At 37.4% G+C, this 16,981-nt stretch overlaps 1 protein-coding gene across 20 annotated transcripts in view; it reads left to right on the top strand.

The window, feature by feature from the left end:
* Ptprd (protein tyrosine phosphatase receptor type D) overlaps window positions 1-16,981 on the top strand; it is a 482,247-nt gene that overhangs the window by 417,576 nt on the left and 47,690 nt on the right. For all 20 annotated transcript variants that reach the window (XM_048348714.1, XM_048348129.1, XM_048347870.1 and 17 more), the window contains one exon: window positions 3,663-3,838. In XM_048348714.1, the coding sequence (XP_048204671.1) occupies window positions 3,663-3,838 (176 nt within the window). The remainder of the gene's footprint in view (window positions 1-3,662; window positions 3,839-16,981) is intronic.

Here is a 16,981-nt window from a genome sequence, read left to right as displayed (position 1 = left end):
TCAAGAAATAAATTAGTAGATCGTAATTATATATTCTTTGGTCCTAGATTTTATGTCAAATTTCCATCATCAGAATCTCAGGGCAATACAATTAATTCTCACACACTTTTAGTGTTACTTTCACAAGTGCAAGGCACTGTTTGGATGAAGTAGAGAATTGAAAATTAAATAAATATGCATTACATAGATAAGGTTACACACAAAAATGAATGAAATTTTGTAGATCTGTCTTCCTAGCCAAGAAATTCTAATGAAGAATTCCTGAATGCACATATCTTTGTAGCACTAAAGCATTTAGAAAGGCAGCCTATTGTGTATTTTTACAAGATTAATTGACAAACTCTTCTAAATATGTCACATTGCAAGCTGGGATCTCATCTATTTGAAATAGACTGCTGTTTACCTTTAGCATCCAATCTGGGATTGCTATCTTTTAGAAGGTGAAGCCATCACCCTTTGTGATTTTTTTCTCATTTATCTTTCCCTAAAACTGGTTATATGCAGTTTCTGGATACAGGAGATCTTAGAGCTTCTGTGGAACATAGCATCTCTCAACATTTCCAAATTGCTAAGGATTATGGAAAGTTGCTAAGGATTATAGGAGAGTTGCCTCATCTGCCCTTCTGCCCAGTGGTCAAGGAACTGGCCAGAGGGAAGCTTTCACTGTGGGTATAGGTAAAACCCACAGATAAGTGTCAAAATACAAGAGAAACCTCAACATTGATGTTATTATTTTCAGGACAAACACATTAGTCTAGACATTAGCTCTCGTGGGTATTAAATTCTTATTTTCAATTTTCTTTTTTTCCATATAGCGAGGCCTAAATTCTTTTTTTTTTTTTTGGCCAGTCCTGGGGCTTGGACTCAGGGCCTTAGCACTGTCCCTGGCTTCTTTTTGCTCAAGGCTAGCACTCTGCCACTTGAGTCACAGCGCCACTTCTGGCCATTTTCTATTTATGTGGTGCTGGGGAATTGAACCCAGCGCCTCATGTATACAGGGCAAGCACTCTTGCCACTAGGCCATATCCCTAGCCCTGAGGCCTAAATTCTTAAAGCATATGATGATGTAGTATTTTCCCCAAGTGCCTAGTAGTCTCCAGGCAGCATTTTTGTCTTTATATCCCATGAAGTACAACCAGTTTTCCATAGCAATTCATCCCCATTACATTTTTTTTATATTCAAACTTGAGTAGTAGTACATCTAAATTATCCAATTCCTTACACGATGACTGTTAAAAATATGCAAAGTGGACTGGATGGGTCTGATTCTGTTCCATTAAAGTCACTTCATCACTTCCTTATCCCCAAATAGATTGTGCAGGCAAATTTATTACCCTCAATGATAAGGGAAATGGCATTGTGCTCCGTTGGTGCAATGTTTTAAGTAATTTCACTCAGATACCTCCATTCTGAATCTTCTTGGACAAAGTTTTCTGTGTATCTGCAGCTGAATGAGGTCCTTAGTGAGAACTTTTTTTTAATTTTAATGAATTCTTTAATGTTAACTGCTAAGCTAAAATACTGAAAATGGGTTTTACCTGTGTTTCCATTCTTGGCTCAGGATCCTCGTGACATGTGAGCCTTTGCACTTCCCAGGGACTGCCACCAGAGGATTTTATTTAAACTGCCCTTTGAATCCACAGTAATTTGGTGTCAGGGAGGAACACGATCTTATCAGCAAAGGGCTGCCAGAAGCCCAACTGCTTCTTGAGTAGCTGCAATCAATGACTAACGTTACAAGCAACCGTGTATTTCAGTTTCCGCTCAGAAGGCTTTTTAGCAAATTTTGGTGACAGTCCATATCCATGTGTGCATCTCAAAGCACAGTAGTTTCATCTGATATCCATTACTCTTCTTGAGAAGATCAGTTTTGTAACTGGAATCAGAAAAGCAGTCAAAGTAATTCTAAGTGGCAATCAGTGAAATATAACCATCTTAGCTTGGGAACATATGTTCTATTATAGAAAAAATATCTTCCTCTAATCCTAGAATACATATTTTCCTAGAGGTAGAAGGGATCATAGTAAGGGCCTGGTGCTTCCTTCCATAAACTCTACTAGCCCTACAAAGAAGTTGTTTCCTTTTAGAGACAGGTAACTCATGTCACCTTCCAAGGAAATCTACTGTTTTTTTTTAAAAATTATGATCATTTGAATGCCTTTGAATTAGAAATGAAATTCCTCTCTCTGTACTTAAATCGTTCAGAATTGAAAAGATGAACCTTCACATAGTAAATCTAAACCCCTTCAGATACTCTAAGGGCAGCTCTTATCCCCAACTTCTAATCTTCCTCTGTTACTTTTAAATGTAGTCTTTTTTTTCATAAGGAATAGCTTTGATTGCCTTAATCACTCTGTCACTCTTCCCTAAAAGGAGCTCAATTTGCTTATCTATCTCTTAAAGGAACTAAGCTAAAGGAAAATTAAACTTTAAATCTGAAGTAGGGCTCTCCTATTTACTAAATGTTGGAAAGTTATTCCTTTTGTCAGGAGAATTAGCAAATGTGAATAAAAGACATGTCAAAACAGACAATAAGGAAGATAAGCAATAAGAAATGGTATTATTATGGCACATAAAAGTAGTATAAAGGGCTGCCAAGGCATCCCACATGTGCAGAATAGATGTGAGTGTTTCATAGTGGGAAGGACACAGAGTGTGTTTAGGAATGGAAGTGGTTCTAAATAGGATGTCTGTGTTTTCTAATGGGAGCAGGTCAGTCTCTACAGGATCGATCCTAGAGGGAGTCTAGAGAAATATTGAGCCTTATAATCTCAACATAGTTGAGAGTTTGTGTTTTATTTGAAGTGTAACAGAAAGCCGTTGCTAGATGGCTTTCCTAAAGAAAGGAAGTAATAGTCTCTGAAGTGGATAGAGAGTAGGCTACAGAGGATAAAATAGAAGTGAGGTGGGTAGGAGACAATTTTCATAATCCAGAGAGAGCTCCATAGGCTACTTATAACAACCTCACAGGGTTCCAGTTAGAAGCAATCCTCTGCAGAGAGTAAGACACAGAGCAAGCAGAGTACCTAGGATTAAACCCAACTCCATCAATTTAGGCAACTGGACTAAACAAATTCTTTTTCCTATCTTTTTCACCTGTTGCTTCCTTTGTGAAAAGATGATCATGACAGGACTTTCACATGGCTGTTTTGTGATGAGTAAACGAGTTTATATGTGAGTTATCTGATAGCTAAATCTGCAATTAATTATAAGTATTGCATACCCCATTTTATATTGTATTTTCACTCTTAGGTATTCCTTTATTTGCCTTTGGTGTAGAAATGGGCAAGAGTGAGGAATGTGACCAGAATTATTCCTTCACAAACAAGTTTGTCCTCATGCAACAGGGAAAACAGAGGCCCCATGAGAGGAAAGGCATGCTATGAACCATCTGTTGTAGTTTCCTTTCTTTGACAACCTACCTTATCATATTATAAAGACTTGACATTTTAATGTGGCATTTTTTTAACAAGTTGATCCTGGTATGAGCCATTCTTAATCTTGCTTAAAATCTATACCTCAATATATTGTGACTCATGTGATTGTGACTCCAAATGTCACAAGAGTGTGGAATAATATCATAGCATTGGCATTAGCCCATAGCCAAGCTGTTTCATCTTGTGATATGTCCACCTAGTTTAATAACACTCCTTGTTTTACAGGCATCCCAGGAAGTGACTATGTGAATGCCAACTACATAGATGGCTACAGGAAACAAAATGCTTATATTGCAACACAGGGATCTCTTCCTGAAACATTTGGGGACTTTTGGAGAATGATATGGGAGCAACGGAGTGCCACAATTGTCATGATGACAAAATTAGAAGAAAGATCCAGGGTAAGAATAAGTATTCATCCCCTCAAATATCTTTCCATGTAGTGCTTCTGTTATATATTGTATTCTTTTCAGAATGTCACCAGTTTCTAAAGGTTAATTTTATTTGACATGCACTCATTGTGAATGGACATCAACAATTCTGATTAAACTATTTTTTTTTTTTTTTGGCCAGTCCTGGGGCTTGGACTCAGGGCCTGAGCACTGTCCCTGGCTTCTTCTTGCTCAAGGCTAGCACTCTGCCACTTGAGCCACAGCGCCACTTCTGGCCATTTTTTGTATATGTGGTGCTGGGGAATCGAACCCAGGGCCTCATGTATACGAGGCAAGCACTCTTGCCACTAGGCCATATCCCCAGCCCCTAAACTATTTTTTAATACTCTTCTGGGAGGGCTGAATGTAGTGATGATGCATGCCTATAAAATGCTTATAGATGTCTATGGATTCCTCCCAGCTACTAATAGGAGAGAGACAGGGAGGATCACGGTTCAAGGCCAGCCTAGGAAAAAAGTTAGCAAGATCCCACTCAGCTGAGTGTGTATGAGTAAGGTACGGAATGAGTAAGAGGATTGTGTTGTAAAGTTGATTCTAGGGAAAAATGCAAGATTAAAGCAGAATGGATTGGGGGTATGGCTTATGTGGTAGAGCATCTGTCTAGCAAACAAAGTAATTAGTCCTAATGTCAAACCCTGAACTGGAAATAAAACAAACAGCATCAAAAAGTATTACCTCTATAATGCATGGCTTAGTTAGTGATATATGCATGTAATCCCAGCAGTTAGCAAGATAAAACAGGAGGATTGCAAATTCAAGGCCAGTTTGGATTCCATAGCAATATACTGTCTCAACAACAACAACAAAAATATGCAAAAATTCTGAGTGTTTTCAAAGAGGAAATTCTCCCACACTAGGATGTTGGACAGGAAAAATCAGTAGCATTCAAGGACATGGTTTGAGAAAATAAATATTAACTTGAACCACTTCTTAAAATTCACATTGAACAAGAATCTGAGAACTTTAGGGAGAATCCCTCCAATATAGACTTTCCATCATTTTCTTTCTCACAATCTACAGTGTAAAATCTAAAATTCGATAATAGATGCTTTTATTTCAAATTACTTAAATTAACAAAACTTAATTTAGGGCATCCAGAAGAAAATGATGTGGCTTAACACTTGGCATCAATGTATAGAGGATATTTAACTTGTTTACATTTCCCTAAAAGGAATAGATTTTAATGATAAATTAAGATCCAAGAAAGTTTTATTCATCATTTGGGTCTAATATCATAGTGCATGGCATTTTAGTTAATTGCTCTTGATTTGGGAATTTAAAACATAATGCATAAGTAGTCTGCCATATTTCTCAGTACATTGACAAGTTTTGTAACCATAGGATGAAAATCAGTCTTTAACCTTAGGAAGTTAACCAGCCAGTGGCACAGCCTATCACTGAAGAGTAAACTTATTCAAAGTGGAGTTTGAGATCACAGGTAAGAGTCTGTTTCAAACGATCTCCACAGGAGAGGTAGAAGGAAGCCAAAACTCAATTCTCTACTTGTGAGCTCTGAGAGCCTGAAGTGTTCCTCTAAGCTCAACACTGCTAAGTAGTGCCTCTTGGCCCAGGTGTGTATGTGAGGAAATGCATAGGCTGCTCAGAGGCTTTATAAAGGAAAAGCTAACATATGGGAAACTATTAAAAAGCCACATAAGCTCTTACACAGGTGGGGGATGAAATGATATGACATATAGCTGGTTTAATAAAAATTCATTAGATTTTTTACATACATGAATTCTGTAGAGATGGTGAAACCTTGTCTCACATGAATTTAGAAGACAGTATCAATGAGTCTGAAGACAAACCTTTGTTTCATACTTTGTGTGAAAACCCGAGTAAAGGGATATAAATGGGTCCATCATTGATTGGTATTCAGCTTAACCCCTGTTATAGCAAGCAGTTTCTTTCACTACAGTCCTGGACCCCAGTGATCCTTGGCTACAACAGTTAATATTTAAAGAAGTATAGAACACATAGTATATTGGTGTTTCACTAAAACCCTGTGAGGTAAATGTGACTATAATCTTTACTTTGCATATGTGCACCAAGATCCAGAAAATTGCAGAAGGTCATTTGAGGTCATTCAGCTTACCAAGGTCAGAGATAGGAGTTGAAGACAGACAGTCTGGCTCCAGAACCAGGTGCTTCCCTAGAAGGCCATACTGAGTGCTAACACTCCTGTGAAGCAAAGACAGCTGAACTATTATATTACGGCATGTATGTAAATCCAACCTACCCAGTCTGCTCTGCCTAAAGATACCAGCTGGTAACAAGCAGTCATTTGCAAAAGCTGTTTTCAGTAAAACACACATTTTATCTTGACACTGCAGGCCTTCATTAAACTGCACAGAAACTTGTTTTTTGAAATAACCAAATGAAAACCTGCCCCCTTTCTCCCTAATTGCTTCTAATAATAAAGTTAGTTCTAACTGGCCCCACTCCCTCTGCGACATCTGATGGTAATGAACAGTTCTTGGCACAGGCATTGTGACTTAAATACCTGCAGTTTATCTTTTGGTTGCAGACTACCTTGCCCACCCCACCCCCTGCTTCCTTCTCTGACAGAAGAACTTATTTGGAAGTTACTAAATGAACCTTTGTTTGCTTCCTTCATTAATTACTCCTTGCTCTCTCAAGTTTGCTTTCTCCTTTGTTAAATGGCCTAAGGAGACCAATTAAAATGCTGTCTTCTGATTTTTATTCTGTGGTGGTTCAGCCTGTATCCAAACTTGTGATGACCTGCATCAGCCAATAAGCAGTTGGGAAACCTCAGTCATTGTCAATCTGAGGGTACAAATAAATGGCAACCCAACCCCAAAGCATTTTTCCCCATTCTTGGTAAAAATTGCCACATGTCATGGGCAGATTTAACAAAGCATTGATGTCTCAGATGATCTCATCTGTTTTTCTATCTTCCTTCTATATCTACCTTCCTACCTCACCCTTTTCCTTGTCCAATTGCACTTTTTACCCAGAGTATCAAGAAGAAAGAAGAAAGCATTTTCCCACTCTAAAACAAGAACTTGGATTGAATTTCACTGTAAAAATAGTGTCATAAATAGTAGTTATTACTGAAATCTATAGCTCCATACTTCAGGAATGTTGTGGGTTCTGTGGGCTGACCTGAAAACTCAAGAGAATTCCTAACCACTAACTTCAAAGCAGACATTTGAACTAGCCCAGCTACACCAAGGAGCTGCCTAGAGTCTCCCTCCTAATGAAAGGTGGCCCAGGGAGTTTAAACAAATCGTCTCCTCAGGGGCTAATGCCTTAATTTTCATTATTTAGTTTAAGGATCTGGTCTTCAAAGTAATAGTCATCACAAGGTATAGGAAAAAGTGTGTGTGTGTGTGTGTGTGTGTGTGTAGAGTGTGTATGTGTCAACACTTGTGTGAATCAGTAGTATATTAGAACACCTGTTGACTATAGATTTAAGATGAGAAATATAGATGGAAAGGAACAGAAAAATAGTTTGAAGTTACTAGCATCATATGACTGTATGGAGATAGCACCATTGGAGAAAGGCACCATCAAGAATACATAAGATGAAGTACTTCACAATCAGATGTCTTCCCTCTGTCCTCAAGTTTATTCTGCCTAGATAGATGCCAGTGAGCACATAATTTGATGCCGCCAAATCTTATTCTTCCTTTTGGGTGACATAGATGGGTTAATGTGGATATTGACTAAGATAAGAAATGGAGCAAGGTCTCAAATATTGTTTTGTTAAGTTGTTGGCTAATTTACAACTTCCATTTTCCTTAAAATTGGCCTCAAAACAATTCCAGTTTTGTTCCTAAGTGAACTAAATTTGTTTCTCTGAAGATTCCGTTCCCAAATCCCAAGCAACTTCACAGAGCCACTGCAAATAATAAATTCTGCCCACTGTTCTGAGTGCAGCATAGCAGTGAAGTTTGGTCAAGAAGAAAGTGGATCTCAGACCAGAGTCCTTTTGTACTGACTTTTCTCCAGGACAGTCTCCAGAATGTAGAACCTGGCAGAGAAAACTTGTTCATCCATCTGCAAGTAGACCAGAATAGGACATTCTGGGCTGCTACTTTCACTACAATTCTATCTTGAACCAATACAAGGAAGAAAACCATGAGTAATACAGATTTGGGTGACATGTAGTGATAATTGGCACAAAAGATAATACATTCTCAACACCACATTTCCTTTTAGTTCAGTTTTTCCTCCCCTCCACTCTCCCTTTCTTGTCAATTTATGATACTAAGGAATTGTTCCCTTAGAACTAGCCTCTGTTTCTAGCTTACTATTTTGTCCCAGCCTTCTTAACTCTTTCATTGGGGTCTGAGCTTTAAAATCAGTGTTTGTAACTTTCCCTGACTTAGAAAAGACCTGCTGAGTTAAAGAGAAGAGCAGGTAATGCAAATTTCAGAGGCCTTTTTCTTTTTTTATTTCTTTTTTAATTTATTGTCAAAGTGTTGTACAGAATATTTACAATTTCATATGTAAGGCAGTGAGTACATTTCTTACCAAACTTGTTTCTTCCTCCCTCATTTTTCTCCCTCCCTCATTTTTCTCCCTCCTTCTCCCCTCCCCAATTGCATCCCGCCCCTCCCCCACCATGAGTTGTACAGTTGGATTATGACATATAGTTTTGTAAGTATTGCTGTTGCATTGGTTCATCTGTTATTCTTTGTCTCTCCACTTTGATGTTCCTCTTCCCTTCCCTAATTCCCATAAACATATATATAATACCCAGGGTAACAAAATCAGTTACAGTGATATCGGGTAAAACCATGGGGAAAAAGGCTAAAGAAAGTGGCATAATTTAAGATAGTACATTGAAAGAAAAACAACAGTGGTAAACCAGTTATTTCTATAACTTGGTGTTCATTTCACTTAGCATCATCTTATGTGTTCATATGTACATAGCTATTGAGCTATTGTGATCTTCTGCTAGGACTATCCTAGACCTGTATTAATTATTATCAATGAGGGAAATTTTCTAGAGAACTTTAAGTTTTCCACCTTTGCATGGCTAAAGAAGCTCCCCTTACTAGTATGAAAAGTGACTTCAGGCTGACTGTGGTCATTTCAAATTTCAAGTTCTTTGATTTTCAAATTCACTGTCCCTCAACAGTAACCTTGAAAGAAGTCTCCACTTAGAACAATTGCATTCATAAACTGCTTTGTTAAATAGAAACTCCTTTGTACAACTACGTGAAGATAATAAAAAAGAATTGAAAATAAATAAATGAAATTTGTTTGGCATATTAAGAAAAAGAATACTTTAGAGTATTTGCATGGTGTGTATATTCAGTTATTAACCCTGCAAAGACAACTATTGAGCTGAATATTTTATATGAGCTTCATTAGAGTATAAAAAGAACATTAAAAACAATCCTTGCTGAAGATTTTGAAAGTAAAGTATGATTGCTGCCTGAAACACATAGATCACTGCAAAGCCATTGTAGAATGTGATATAAGATCCTGTTAGTGGGTTTTTACGTAGTTTCCATATGAATTGCCAAGTCCTCTCAATTTCTGCCTCATTCATTGATTCTCTAGCAAGTCATTCCTGTGCCCTACAATGTGGTCTCTAATTGTTTCCATGTTTCATAACATGCCAATAAGCTCATGGATTGGTCTGGGCAACCACACAGAGGGAAGAAAAAAGTTTGGAAAAAATGAAACACTGGAAGGAGAGTAAAATATATGCAGCTGGGATTTCTACCCCAAGGATATTATTTGTGGGTGACTAAGTAAATGGTTGGCAGCCTCTCTTGAAGAATTAGTCTCTGATGTAGGATTTGCCAAGGAGATTCCTGGCCCAGGAAGTGCCATGATTTAGAGGGTGATTGTCCACCTGTATACTTTTCTTTCATCTGTCTGCTTCGGCTATTCTCTTCAACTTTGAATTGATCTTGAGGTACATAATACACAGGGAATGTGAAAACTTGCTGTTTGGCAAATGCTGTGCTAGATGCTGAAATAGTTGAGCCAAGGTTTGAGGTCATCTGTCTTACACTGTCTTCTGCCTGCCTTCATTCACAATGCTGATAGTTGAAATTGTTGTTGGTCATACTGTCTTTCAACCCTTAGGGTAAGAATTGATAGGTTTTGGCTATTACTGTGGCTATAATTAGTGCTATAAATTTTAGTGATAAGACATTTGACACCCAACTAATGGGACATGATTTGAGTTGTGTGTGCATGCGTGTGTGTGTGTGTGTGTGTGTGTGTGTGCAATGCCATTAAGGTTGAACTGAGGACCTCCTGGTCTTGCTTATTTTTTCTCTGTCTGATGCTCTAGCACTTGAGCCACACACCTCCACTTCCAGCTTCTTGAATGGGCTGGCTTCAAACTGCAACCCTCAGATCTCTGCTTCCTAAGTAGCTACAATTACATGCCCAATCTTGTTGGTTTGTTGTGAAATCCGAAATATCCTCCTAGAAATAAGGAATTCCATACATGATTTTTAAATTATCTAAACTGAATTTTCTATTTTAAAATGGAGTATCATGCCAGAAAATCTTGCATTATGTGCCATCTAGAGCAGCTCAAATGTTTTCTGTAACATGATCAGATCATTTCTTATGCCAGAAAGTAGCAAATCCCTGGACCACTAAATCTCATTTTTTGGGCTAGAGAATGGAAGTTAGTTTGTATCAAGTCCAAGAAGACTGAGGCAGTGCAATCAAATTCCATTACCAAAATGTGACCTTTGGCCAGCTGAATCCTTCCTACCTGACTGCATAGTCTTCCTGACCTGGAATATCACCTTTGCAAACTTGCTCCAAAAAAGTCAGTGTGAGTTGGCCTCTCATTCACATTTTATCCTGTGGCTAACAGGATCATTTTAAGCAAGAACCAGGGAGGGGAAAAAGACTTTGGTCAAATATTTTCTTCTTTTTCTGTAAAACAAATCTTGAGATTCTTTTCAGATTGCGAGGTCTTTGTGGGTTAAAATTTGACAGAATCACATTGAAGATTATAAATGGCAGTGTTACTGTTTCCATTGCTGTTATCATTTTTTGGAAGGCCCAGCCTTGGCCAGTGGCAAACCAATTCCTGGCCTCTCTGTTTTGTTAGGGTTCGGTAAGTTTAATGGAGAGCAAACGCTTTCCAAATGCCAGGTCTGTGTCCTTTTTCCAAATAGAACTAGAAGCGCCAAAAGCCTTGAACATTTAATTTCTCCAACTTCAGCCTAAAGGCCTGCCTATCTAGGGCAACAGAAACTGATTTTTTTCCTTAAACAACTTTGGGAACGCCGGCACAAATGTTGCCTTTGGAGCCAGCATGATGTATGGGATTGTTTTGAAAATGGTGGATTCTTAATGTAAATAGGACACTGGCAACAAAAAGAATGATACTCCTGTTGGCGATCTAAAGGATGTTTGGGTTCTTATCTAGCAAGTTCCATACTCGTGGTTTTCTCTTGTCAGCAGACACAGTGTCTGATTAAAGAGAAAGAATCCCACCAGATTTGTACTGCGTATATACGCTCCTCAATTCTCCTGCCTTCCTACCTCTGGATTCTTCTAACATCATCCCCTTCCTCATGTATTCTCTTTACGAAGGCAGCCTATTGAGTTTGGCACAAAGCATTTATGTTAAGGCTTTGTTAAAATTTCTGATGACTCACAGAAAGCCCTTTTTCTTCCCTATTCCTGTCTGTGGTACCCCAAGATACAGCAGATCACCTCTATAGGATTTTTGTGTGTATTTGTGTGTGTGTGTGTGTGTGTGTGTGTGTGTGTGTGTGTGTGTCCTAATCCTAGGGCTTGGGCACTGACTGTTCTTTATCTTTTAAGCTCTTCCACTTTAAGCTCTTCACTTCTGCTGTTTCACTGGTTAACTAGAGATAAGAGTCTCACAGAATTTTTTGCCCAGGTTGGCTTGGAATTGCGATCCTCATCTATCAGCCTCCTGAATAAATGTAACTACAGCCGTGAGCCACCAGTACCTGGCATCACTACTGATTTTAGAAGTGCACATTAATCTCTTTGCTATCTAGTAGCAGAGTGTACTTTATCTGTTTGTCAGCAGAATTCCAAGGAAGGTTGATGTCCTTTTGGCATACATTAATTAGTTGTTACAAAGTTCGGATGCACCTATCTTTGCTGGTATATATTGTCCCTGAATCAAAACACTAAGTTACTTAATAATTCTGGTTGGATAATGGTGATGCTGGAATATTAGATGAAAGACAGCCATTAGTCAACCAAGGCAAAGGAGAGATAGTCGTAGAAGTATACTTGAGGAACACATCTGAAACCTTAGAAGAACTGATACGTAACTATTATAAGGGCACTTCATGTAACTACCCTCTGGTTAATAGCACAGTGCCACCAACACTGGGGACATGATGCTGATCAGTTTAATGGTGGAACTCATTAAAAAAAGCTCAGGTTAGCTTCCCCATTTCAATTTCTGGCAGACACATCAAGCAATAAAAGAATAATTTTTGAGTTAAGAAATTTGTACATATATATGTATATGCATATGTATGTTTTTGTGTGTCTGAAGTTATTATAACCTGCATAAATGAATACCTCAGCATATACAATTTTTCTGTCCACTAAAATTTTCCTGACATTCATCTATAATTTTTTTTCTTTCTTTTTTTTTTTTTTTGGCCAGTCCTGGGTCTTGGACTCAGGGCCTGAGCACTGTCCCTGGCTTCTTCCCCCTCAAGGCTAGCACTCTGCCACTTGAGCCTCAGCGCCCCTTCTGGCCATTTTCCATATATGTGGTGCTGGGGAATAGAACCGAGAGCTTCATGTGTAGGAGGCAAGCGCTCTTGCCACTAGGCCATATTCCCAGCCCCTATAATTTTTTCTTAATTTGGTGCCACTCTATACAGCATATTTGCAATTGTTTACCTCATATAACCACTTTTTACAGAAGAATCGTGACTCTGAAACACTATGCTGAAGCTGCCGGACATGGATTTATGGTTCATCTTGGTGACCTTTATGACAGCCCTCAGATTCCTAATGGTTTAAGACGCTTCTTTTGCTAAATAATATGGCCTTAGACAGGCTTCTCCAAATATCATGTGACAAATGCACTCTACTAAGGATGCTACAGCGGGTATTCTAATGCTTTACCGTGTTTATTAAAGTGAAATGAGGAATGTTTGTATTCACAAAGATTCAGGGAATTTAAAAATAATCCAAACAGACCTTGGCCACAGCATGCTTGTTAAGCTCATTGCCTATGTTGAATTCATATAATATACCAGGAACTCTAAGGTAAGCCATATCGTAGTCAAGGTGGCTTATAGTGAGAGCATGTCCCTAAAGCACAGTTAGTACATCTACTTCATGTGTATTCTGTTGCACATGGCCAATGATGAGGTTTTATTTCAGATGCATCCAAATAGAATGTATCCTATCTTCAACTTACTTTTGATAGTTTGATGTGAAAATAGTAAATGGACGTATTTTATAGCATCAATTTAAATTCAGTAATGGTCAACTCACTCTTCCTATAATTATAGAAAAATGAAGCTTCCACCTAAAGGGTGGTGACTTTATTGATAAAAGGAAACAAATCTCCCACATTCAACCCCAAGTCTGAGTTGTCTCTGGGTTATGCTTCAAGTAAAGCTACTCAGTGAGATTTCTAAAGTACAACCTAGGTAATAAGTTCTGCTGTGGGTATTTTCCACTTCTGAGTCTTTTACAGTCTCTAGTTCTCTACATTGGGTTTAGGACAATTAAGGGGTTATTGGGAACTTCACACTTGCTTGAAGAAGCAGGAGGTTTAACTATACCTCCAGACTTAGTCATTAAGACTGATGGATTAGGGACCTGAACTGTCTCTTTCATCCTGGTGACCTCACAGCCTGCCAACACCTTGCCCTGCACAAGTTCCGAATCAATAACCACTGAGATAAATAACATGTCCTCTTTCTTCTCTTTCTTAGAATATTTTAGATGCTTTATAATAACCATACTCACAAAAGTAAAGAATAAAATTTGATTGTCAGTGAGGGCTACTTACTGCTTGTTGAATGTACAGTTAAATGTTTCTAGAGAGTAAAATAGAGCCGGTTAATTTGCATCAGCTAATTAGGAAAAAAGTCATTTCTGATTTTCTCTGTCCTTTTCTCTTTATATTTCAAACTTGCTCTCAACTATTGAGAGTAGTTATTTATATAGTTTAAATTTATATAGTTTATACAAAGATGAAAATGTCAGTACACGTAAGTGTACCTGTAAAATGAGATGAGCCCTGATCAGGCTACTCAGAGAATGAACTGAAGAAAGGCAAGGCTGATGTCTGACTAGCTATGAAAGCCTATTCCCACTGTTTTTTTTTTCTTATTTATTGTCAAAGTGATGTACAGAGAGGCTACAGTTTCATACGTTAGGCATTTGATACATTTCTTGTACTGTTTGTTACCTCCTCCCTCATTCCCTCCCCTCCCCCTTTACCTTTCCCCACATGAGTTGTTCAGTTGGTTTACACCAAACAGTTTTGCAAGTATTGCTTTTGTATTCATTTGTCTTTTTATCCTGTGTCCCTCGATTTTGGTATTCCCTTTCACTTCTCTAGTTCTAATACCAGTATATACAGTTTCCAATGTACTCAGATAAGATACAGTGATAGTGCAGGTACAACCAAAGGAAGAGGATACAAGAGGATCATCAACAACAGAAGCTACAGTTTCACATGGCATGTTGAAAGTAACTACAACAATGATATATCACTCATTTCCATAACATGGAGTTCATTTCACTTAGCATTATCTTATGCATTCGTAGGGGCATAGCTAATAGGCTCTTGTGATCCTCTCCTGTGACTAGTCTAAACCTGTACTAATTATTCCCTATAAGGCAGACCATAGAGTGCATGTTTCTTTGGGTCTGGCTCACTTCACTTAGTATAATTTTTTCCATGTCCTTCCATTTCCTTATGAATGGGGCAATGTCATTATTTCTGATAGAGGCATAAAATTCCATTGTGTATATGCACCACATTTTCCTGATCTATTCGTTTACGGTTACTCTTCAGATAGGGTGGGGAGAAGGACATATGATCTCACTGTTGACACTGTATGTGGGCATGTCCACATGCCTTAGAATACCTCGTTTTCATAGGCTCCCTTTGATGCACATTTCTATCAAGAACAGAAATTTAACCATGTTTTCTAAAAATGTTGCTCCTAATTGTTGCATTAGAATTTGAAAGATCTTTAAATATTTCTCTTTTCTTGGTAAAGAGAAGAAGGTTATAACAAAATATTTAAATTGAGTACAAATGTTACTGTACATCATTGAAGTTGAATATAAAAGCATTATTTATTCTTTTAGATGCCAATTTTTACAGCATTTACTCATTCTAGTAAGGTTTTCTGGTTGGGTTTTGTTTTCAGTTGTTTTTGTTTTCCTAAATGAGTGTGTCTCACTGAATGATAGGTATAGTTTCTAACTTTTTATTAGAAGCATGAGAATAATTCATATAATTTTAGTTTTTTTCTGCATCAGAGGACTGGGGCAGATTTATGGGTAGAGAATTATTAAACAATGGGGTGATTATTTTCTAAAAATTACATGAGGATTGAACATCTGTTTCTTCAATGTTTTTCTTATCCGTTGTTTACCTTTGACATACAATTATATTTAGTTCCATTCAATGCACTGAACTGACAAGATAGATCATTTTACTATATTAGTGTGATACTTTTGCATACATGATAACAAAAACTGTCCTTATGAGATTTGTCAGTTGGTTTTATTGAATATAGTTGTTGTCTGGCTGAAACTTCTAAAAATAGGTTTGAGTTCCTTTCCTAATTTTTTACCTCAGCACATCAATAGCATCCTCTTGAATATTATAATAGGTGGCCTACAAAGTAAATTTTTGTTTATTGCAATGAGACCCACTTAACATCTATTTTATGTTTTAAAGAAAATCATTTGGCATAGGTTTTGTGATATTTTTCATTTGAATTGTTCTGCCTAGGTATTATTGGTTGCTTTCAAGTGGAAGCCTTTGCTATTTATGTCAGACATGAAAACATGTAGACATAGATAATAATCTTATATTGTCATAGTTTTAATCCAAAGATTGTACTTTTTCTTTTTAGTAATAAATATGTACATAACATAAAATATGACTAACATCTTTAATTGCCAAAAATAGTATTTAATTTGATTTGCTTAAAAAATCACTTCCAGCTGGGTACTGGTGGCTCATGGCTACCTAGGAGGCTGAGATCTGAGGATCCCAGTTAGAAGTCAGCCCAGGCAGAATAGTTCCCATGAGAATCTTATCCAATTAACCACTCAAAAACATGAAGTGAAGCTCAAATTGGTGGAGTGCAACTCTTAAGCAAAACCTCTCAAGGACAGTGCCCAAGCCCTGAGTTCAAACTCCACGGCTGGGGAAAAAAAATCACTTTTATTTTTCTTTTAATCTGAAACAGGAAGGTTCAACATATTCTGACCTCTGGGACTACTAAAGTGTTAGTGCTGGTTTACTACTTTCCAAAAGGCTTCTTATGCCAATTTACACATTTACTAAATTCAAGGCTTACTGAAAACTTGGAATTATTATTATTTATTCTATGTTAAACTAATAGAGTTGAATACTTTCTGTGATTTTATACCACTCTACATCAAAACTGTAGATTATTCATCTCAAGTGGATGAACTTTAAATCATTTAAACTTGTACTTGTTGAGTGTGACCCTCTGAGGCTACTTATTAAAACAACAGATATTTTGCTCCTAGACATTACAAGTTTAATTTGTTTTGGATACAAAGTGCTTGTCTTTTTTTTCTTAAAAAACATATGCTTTTGGTGTTCATTATCCTTTGATAGTTTTTCAAATTATTTCTACTTTTCTTTTCACAAACATATTTGGAAATTGTGGTCACTTGAGATGAAATAGCTTGATCTTTGTCAATCTTGATGGATGGACACTAACTATGGCACTAATGTGTAATCTTTCTGATGTAAATCATAATATGTATCCCAGGACTAATTTGTGGGTTTTCCCCCGAAATCCTCTGAAGTTTTGAATATCCCCTCTTCTTATGTTACTCAACAACAGTCTGCAACTTATTTTTCTCCAGGAAACCTGAATCTGTTAGTGCTTAATATTT

This window comes from Perognathus longimembris, chromosome 1 (genome assembly GCF_023159225.1).
Source record: "Perognathus longimembris pacificus isolate PPM17 chromosome 1, ASM2315922v1, whole genome shotgun sequence".
NCBI classification, from domain to species: Eukaryota; Metazoa; Chordata; class Mammalia; order Rodentia; family Heteromyidae; genus Perognathus; species Perognathus longimembris.
Note: the sequence above shows the minus strand (reverse complement) of the source record. Positions and strands in the feature narration are given on the sequence as shown.